Source organism: Lolium rigidum, chromosome 4 (genome assembly GCF_022539505.1).
Source record: "Lolium rigidum isolate FL_2022 chromosome 4, APGP_CSIRO_Lrig_0.1, whole genome shotgun sequence".
Lineage (NCBI taxonomy): Eukaryota > Viridiplantae > Streptophyta > Magnoliopsida > Poales > Poaceae > Lolium > Lolium rigidum.
Window position 1 is genome coordinate 63,227,334 of NC_061511.1, and position 8,409 is coordinate 63,235,742.

General features: G+C 46.1%; 1 protein-coding gene across 1 annotated transcript; it reads left to right on the forward strand.

Moving 5' to 3' along the window:
- The first annotated feature begins 2,973 nt into the window (after nucleotides 1-2,973).
- On the forward strand, nucleotides 2,974-7,379 carry LOC124708685 (putative E3 ubiquitin-protein ligase RF298). Its single transcript, XM_047240357.1, is given in 5 exon segments — nucleotides 2,974-3,129; nucleotides 3,303-3,335; nucleotides 3,455-4,423; nucleotides 4,425-5,531; nucleotides 6,653-7,379. Coding segments are annotated over 3 exon segments (2,589 nt in total). The 5' UTR covers nucleotides 2,974-3,129; nucleotides 3,303-3,335; nucleotides 3,455-3,472; the 3' UTR covers nucleotides 7,184-7,379.
- Nucleotides 7,380-8,409: the final 1,030 nt, after the last annotated feature.

The following is an 8,409-nucleotide window of genomic DNA, read 5'->3' on the forward strand; positions in this document are numbered from 1 at the left end:
GAGTTCTCTCTCCCTCTCCTCTCCCTCCTTGTGTTCCCGAAGTTTGGAACGTGCGTAGGTTGGGGTATTGTCCACCACCCGCACATTGTCATGCTGCTGGAACACCGGTCTGAATCTTCTACTTCCGCTGCTTCGCTGGACCGGAGCACGGGGGACGTCTATACACCATACTTGTGTAGAATAGCGGAGGCGCGACACTTCGAGCGGTTCATCGTTGGACTTCTTCACGACTTTGAGGTCGGCGTCGACGTACAACTTCACTGTTGATGTTAAGCTTTTCAGTCTTCAAGGGTATGAACACCGAATCGCTCCGCTACTTTGCATCTCCATAGAATAGATCTTGGCTTTGTAATTCTGTCGTAGGAATTTTTTGTTTTCTACTTCGGAACCCAACATGTTGAGGTATGGCTGGAAGAGGCAGCGAATTCTGTCACTCGTAATCGATCTTAATCCATTCTGTTTGAGAGAATTTGGTTCTTCCGTAATCCATCGTAATCCATTTTGTTTCGCATGGACCAATAGCGCTCAACATGAGGGTAATATCAACTGAAGTATTAAGGGAAGCAACAACTAGTGATGATGATTGTACTTTATATGTTTCACTTTACCGGGCCGGAAAAGTGACACCGTCACGTCTCAGGGTCGTATGCCTGGAACAAGAAGGGTCGTCGTACAATTTCGGCGATTACAAAAAAGAAGGAGGCGAGCTCAAGAGGGTAATTTATCCAACTTCCCGTGCGAAAGCATGTCCCGATTTAGGAGTGATTCGAGTTGTTCCTTGAGAGCAGGCTTATGCCATTCCAGGTAAACATAACAATATGAGAGAGAACTCCGTTCGGCTTATAAGTACTCAAATCAACTTGACACCATGGTTATGGCGAGGAAGGATAAAGTTTTATGCTTGGGCTCAGTGGGAAACCATACAATTATCAACTCTGCCCTCCGTTCCCCCTCTTTACCCCTATTCGAGCCCAATGCTCGATCGAACTATTCGAGTCAAATTCCACAGATTGGGAGTTTCCTTCAGTAAACACCGCTTGTGATTGATTCTTTCTTGACTCCTTCAATATGAATATGATGTAGTCAATGGCGCGAACCAAACGCATCTTGCTCAAACCGCGAGGTTCTCCAAGATATCGAATCAGTATCAAGTTGGGCATTCCTAGACTTGAACCCAAACAAGGAAAGCAGAAAAACAAATCCTAGAAAAAGTGAAAAGGGAATTTCCACTATATTAAAACGCTCTAAAACCAAAAGAATCCCTTTTAGATACCATCAGTCGAAGACTACTACCAAATCTTTCTGAAATGAGAGAAGAAGAGAAGGCGCGCTACAACTAACCGATGAAAACTGCAAAATTAGTGCTAAGAAGCAACCCTAGTTTAAGTACTAGCGTCCCACCCCAAAGTAACTATCTCCCGCATACCTTCCTTGTCAATATCATATAGAAGAGGACTCAAATGAACATTTGACTGGTGAAATGCATGACTATCCTGTAATAAATGAAACAAATATAGATTAATAAAATCAAACCAATTCAGAAAAAATCTTTTTATATAGCATGTGGATGATATAAAGAAAATGGAAACATTTTCAGGACCTAACAAGATCTTAGCATATCTGAAGCAATAAATTAAAAAATCTACTAAAGATGCTATACTGGCAGCTATTTATTGCATACCTAGAGCAATAAAAGGAAATCGATTAGTATTTCCATATAATTGTGCTCAAGATATGCTTTAGTATGCTCATTTATTTCTCTCCTTTTATGTATGCCAACTTCATAAAAACCACTTAGGCACGCTGACGTGCAGTGAACAACGATAGAAGGACAATTGTGGCCAACTAAATCGCCAAGGTGTACGCTGACGTGGACAACTAACATGGGGTATTCATCTGGGTCAACAACGTATGGGGTATTGAAAATTATTAGGCAATTTTGACGCTGTTGTTAGCTAATGAAATATCATGTTATTTCTATCGGAGGATCCCAGCAATATGAAAAATTAGACTTAGACAAGTCACGTAGTGAGGAAATTAGGTTAAACACTCATTGTTGATTAGGGATGGAGCCAGGAATGAAGTATAATGAGAGCAATCTTAGTATAAGGGGGACATGACTTGCTAAAATCATACAAATAAGAAGCTCTCATAGCTAATGCTCAAAGGGAAATCATGCCCCTGCTCGCCCCTTGTCTCTGTCCATGTTGCTGGCATGACGTCTAGTACTACTTACAAAAGCCAATTCTAATGATAAAACCGACCACACAAAAATGCACTCCGACATGTTCCACTTTGGTATACGAGGGTTTATAATAACGTCGAATACTATTGAGAAAGAAACCAACCAATTTTACCATTCTCGCACCAGGACATGCAACAGTTACACTTACACATAGATATGCAAATCTAAAGTTGCATAGTCAACAATCTCACTCCCCCCCACCACCGAAACACGACGGCCTTATCACGTGCCCCACCTCAAGTTTGATCCGCGCATCGGTCATTTGCACCTAGGTAACGACAGACAATGATTTACGCCATGCAGAGACCCTTATTCTCCCGCCAAAATGCAACCGACATAGGAAACCCCCTACACAACGTACGTCGTCAAACCCGACCATACCAATTCTCCCGCCAAACCATGCACTTAGCAAACCCTAGATACCATTGGCGACCAAAGTCATATTAACCCGACCATACTAATTCTTCGCCTCGAATGAAGTCATATTGAACACCCGTAGACCCTTCGCCTCAAATGCTCAAATTCTCACCCATCGGCCGCCACATCATCCGCCGCTACGGTGACATGGTCGGACACATCAGCCCTCGCGCCATGGTGGTTCCTTGAGGGGGGCACACATAGGTAGGTGGTCAACAATAGCTGGCAGTATTTGCATCCAGCCAAAAGAAATGAAGGGGAAAACGTTGGAAAGGAAGAAGGGTGAATGGTGTGAGTCCTCATCAGGCGTTCTACCCCAGCCTCCTCCCCCCCCCCTTCTTCTAATCTCCCATCCCCTCCCCGCTCCTCCTCCTCTATATACCACACCATACATACGCCGTAGTCTCTCTTCTCCACTCCTCTGATCACCAGCCGCCCCGCTCTTCGATCCCCGCCGATCCAACCCGGTACGTGCCTCGATCCGTCCGCCCAATCTCGCCTCCGCCCGCGCCTGATCGGATCAGGACCTCGCTCCGTCCCATCTCATGCTCTACAACTAGCCACATAGGACTATTTTCTTGGGTTCTTGATTCGTTCAAGCTTCCAGAATCTCACTCTGTTTTTCTCCGAATTTTTCCAGGTTTTTTCCTGGATTCGGTGCCCAGGAAACAAGGTCAGTCAAATCCGTTCCGTCCCGTCCCCTCCCGTCCCTGGAGAAATTTCCTTCCATTTTTATGTCTGCTAGATTTTCTGCCGTCGTTTCTGTTTGTGAATTACTTGATTTTTCAACAGAAGAAGCGGCTTTGCCTGATGTCTAGTGTCGCGACCCAGGAGGCGACGTCGGGTTCAGGGTCGGCCGCCAGCAGGAACAAACGCAAGTTTCGCGCCGAGCCGCCCTCCGGTGAGCTGGGCCCCTTCGGCCTCGAGTACCCACTCACGGCGGACTGCGTGGGGTTCGAGTTCATGTCACCTGAGAAGGCTGCGGCGGCCGCCGCCGAGGGTGCCAATCTGGACCTCATCCCCAGCGCGTGCGATGCCTGCAAAGGCATCCACGCCACGGCTGAGGAGCTATTGGAGTGTCAACGGTATGTGAATTGGAGTGACCCGAATGAGGCGCAGCTGGAGGAGATCCTTCTCAAGAGCCTGGATACCACCTTCGACAATGCTGTCGGTGTGATCACCACAATGGGCTACTCAGAGGCTGCTGCCCGGGCTGCGGTCGTGCGGGCAGCTGCGCAGTACAACTGGAGGGAGAGCCTTGCTGGGTTCGGCGAGGCAGCGGTCGAGGTGCTCAAGACCGAGGGGGACTTGCTACCTAGGGATGGCTCCTCCCTTGAGGACATGAGGAAGATTGAACAGGCTGTGCTCGGCACCTTGATTGGGGTGGTCAATGAGGCCCAGCCGTTCTACACCACAGGCGATGTCATGTTTTGCCTGCTCATGTCAGATATGAATGTTGCCCATGCCTGTACCATGGACTACAGCTCTGCTTCTCTTCCGGCGTTGGGTGCTCAAGTGATTGCACAACCAGTTGCCGGGAACGGCGAACCTGGCCCAAGTCCTGACCTTTCTGTTTCCATTACCCACCCACAGACTGGCATTACTTTCCGCGGAAAACTTACCCCAGTGCCACCTGGCTCTTACAATGCTGTGAAAGCTGATTCATCCACAACATCAGTGAGCCCCAATGTCCCAAATGGCAAGCCATCTACCTCTGCCAAGATGCATCCTGTGGTACCAAATGTTAAGCCAAAAGAACACACCTGCTGCTATGCCTGATCATTCAGAGGATCAACCATTTGTTGCTGCTGCGACGCAATCTGTCAAGGATGATAAGCCATTCCCTAGCAAGAGGGGAAGCTCTAAGAGGGATTCCTTGCACCGCCAGAAGTTGATGAGCTTTGATAAAAATTCCCGAGCATTGGGCTCTAAAGGATCTCTTAGGTCTGGCAAGCATAGCTCTTCTGCCATTGCAGCACTAGAGAGGAAGTGCAGGCCGCTTCCAGATTCTGCTACCTGCAGCTTGAAATGCCAATCAAAAATTGTAAAAGGCTTTGCTGCAAGCATGAAAGGCTCAGAATATGCAGTTGACCTTTCTTTTACTGCCACTGGTACCATTGCCTCTATTCCATCATTTGATGCCAAGACAACCAATAATGCTGACCCAGCATCAGCTGCTAGCACAGAATTGTCATTGTCATTGCCATTGCCTTTGCCTTCACCATCCTCAGGCGATGGTTCTGCTCCATCTTTGAATCAAGATTCTAATACTGAAGCTGTAGACCCTAGCAGCAAAATTAACTTTGCATATGATGAGGATCAGAAGGTCTGGGTTCCACAAGATAAGAAGGATGAAATGGTTTTGATTCTTGTCCAGAGGCAGAAAGAGTTGCAAGCACATATGCGGGATTGGAGGGACTGGGCTATGGAGAAGGTGATGCAGGTCACACGACGACTTGCCAAGGAGAAGGAGGAGCTTCAGTCACTCCGGAGAGAGAAGGAAGAGGTCGACCGACTTCATGAGGAAAGGCACTGTCTGGTAGAGAGCGCTCGGAAGAAGCTTTTAGAGATGGAGTCTGCAATTTCCAGGTTAAGCGCTCAGCTGGATAAAGCAGATGCTTCCGCTCGTAGGCGCGAGGCTGAAAATGCACAACTTAGGGTACAGATGGAAGCTGCAAAGCGGCATGCGGCTGAGTCCGCAGCAAATTTTGTGGAGCTTTCAAAGAAGGATGAGAGCAGTCTTAAAAGGTCCCAGTATTGGGAATCTGAAAGATCCATGTTGCAAGAGCAGCTTGTAGCAGAAAAAAGCAAACTATCCCGGGTTCAGCAACAACTTCAGCATGCTAAAGAGAAGAAAGAACAACTGAAGGTACTTACTTCTTTACCTCTTCGTAATCTTCTAAATCTGAGTGAATAGTATCTATGAGACACATGCAAGTCACATAATTTGATGATGAATCTTTAATTGATGTGGTTCAGTTGATATATACTCCACAATTTTATCAGAAATGCTTAGCGCTGTTTAGATTGTTTTTGAGAGATTGCTGTTTTGATTTGTTGACTGCAAACAAAATTAAATTAAGCAGGAAAAGGTTAAACTTTGCATAAAATCTGATGTTAGCTCACATCAGAACTTCTAAATGTTAGGATGGATGTCTTCTCTTGTGTGTTATGTTTCCGCTTCATATTGAACTCTCCAGTATACCTTTAATGCATGTTGGTTTTTGGGTCAGTTTAATAGTATGCTCATGGTTATGCTAGTCATTTCATTTCCCTCCATGTTCTCTTATTTGGTTGCATTTCTTCCACCTTTCCATGCATACAATCTGGATAAGAAATAGTACATAATAAATGATAGCTGAACTGGTTGTCATGCTGTCAATGCCGTAATAACAATTAGTATTTCACATATAGCTGGCATTTGGCAAGTCCTTACATGCCAAATTTCAGGAAAGAAGCTTCTTGAGCCTTACACGTACATGTGTGTGCTTCATTAAACTCTAGCCTGTTAATCATTTGGTTTGTTAAATAAACTAAAGAGTCTACTTACATGTTTGTTCATTGTCGGTAAGTTCTAGTCTATACTCCAAACAGATAAAAATGGTAGTGTCATTTCTTCACTAGTACCTCTGCAGCGTCTCCAACCTTTGATACGTCGACTCATATCATGTTATTGAAGTTCTTTCCTGTGTTCATTGTCTATCAGATGGAGGATTTAAAATCATGTTACCTCTTAGGGAGGAAAAACACATTAGCTTTCGTTCTTCCTACTATACGCTTAAACACACAAAATAGCGTGTTTGCAACTAATTTTTCATTCATAGTCATCAAATATATGTCAAGTTGATTGGTCATATCATGTAATGCTGGTTGTACCTGTTAGGAAGTTATTGTAGAACTTTAAGGTTGCTTTGGAGTATGCAGTATAATCATGCGGATTATTTTATGCCATACTTACTGCATTGGTCGAACTATTCTTAATGCTTGCAGGTAAGGTGGAGACAGGAAGAGGCTGGGAAGACTGAAGCAATTGCCCATGTGACCTCAGAGAGGAAAGAGAGGGGTCAGATTGAGACATCACTGAGGTCGGAAGAGAACTTCCTGCACCTTAAAGCTGAGAATGACATGCAAAGATACAAGAGCGAGATCCGTGCTCTCGAGCAGCAGATCTCGCAGCTGAAGGTGTCCCTCGACACCTCAGCAGCCGCTGCTCCCAAGTGGAATACAGACGACAAGACCCGTCCCTCACGTCTCTCCGAGGGGAGAAAGAACGGGAACACACAGGTTCTGGCCAGGGTTGCTGCATCGCCTGCCCTGGACATTGATCTCGATGACTTGCAGCGTGACCGGGAGTGCGTGATGTGCCTTAGCGAGGAGATGTCAGTCGTCTTCCTCCCCTGCGCCCACCAGGTGGTCTGCGCCAAGTGCAACGAGCTCCACGCCAAGCAAGGGATGAAGGAGTGCCCGTCATGCCGGGCCCACATCCAGCGCAGGGTTTGTGCCCGCCCCATCGGCCGTTGAGAAGATTTTTGCTTCATTATACCATTTGTTCTCCTTTCTTTTTGATTGCCCAGCTTGGATTTGATGGGAGATTATTAGAGAGAATAATGCTTGAGCCGGTGATCGGTTGAACAATAGTACTTTGGTCGTCGTACATCGTATACCCCCTACAAAATTATGGATGATGGATAATGGATAATGGATGGTTATATGGATATATCCCGCTCCTTCTTGTTGCATACTGCTAAGTGCTAAGTGCTAACCCTTTTTTGTGCAGGCTTAACTGTTGTTGTGAAGCCAAAAATATCGTGTGAACCACTTCTGGTAGCACTAGACTGGAGTGTATGTTCCCTGTAGCCTGGCCATTTCTGATTCCTGGGCGTGGTTGGTGGGGAATGAGAATCAGAGCTGTCAGCTGTACGACAACAAGTGCTGGTCTGGACCTGGATCTTGAGCTGTCGGAACATTGGGATCCATGACTATTCTACTCTTTTGTCTGCAGTTGGTTGACTCTTTTTTCTTTTTCTTAACGTCTTTCGAATCGGGAAAAGTACTTCAGGCTAGGGAGGGAAGTTTGACAGGAAGAAATTTGATGTTGCCATGAACGTCAAATAACATATTCACGTTCCAAATCTGCTCCCAGCCGGCAAAAAGACAGGATCCTTCGGAGTGGCCGGCAAATTTGATGTTGCATACTCTGTCTGCCCTACCACTGGCCGGTGGGAGTGGGGAACTTCGGATCCTTGTTGTTGTGCTATAGTTAGGAGTCTTGAGTTAGGTTTTGGTTAACAGGAGGCGGAGCTCTTCTGGCGATGGCGGCCATGTTGTGTGGAATGAAAATAAGGATTTTTCAACACCTCACCCACCTCGTAGATGGTGGTCTCGTCGCAGGTGTTGAGGAGGGCGGAGAATCTTCTGTCTTCATGTTTTGCAGATGATTTTTTGTGTCTCGATTCTATTCTGACCGGTGGCGTTTGGCTAGGTTTTGCTTGGGCGAGGTGGTCAAATCGGGTGTGATTGTCTAACCATGTTGTTTGATTTCTTCTCCGAGACAGCGATCAGCTACAATGATCACTATTGTTGGTATTGGAGTAGCTGATCACTATTGTTAGTATTGGAGGGCTTGGGCGCCCCTAAAGATCAACTTTTTTTTTGCTTGGCTAACCGTCCATAATAGGCTTTGGATGGTGTACCGTCTCGAGAAGAGAGGTTAAATAAATTGTGGTGTTTATCCACTTTGCAAGCAA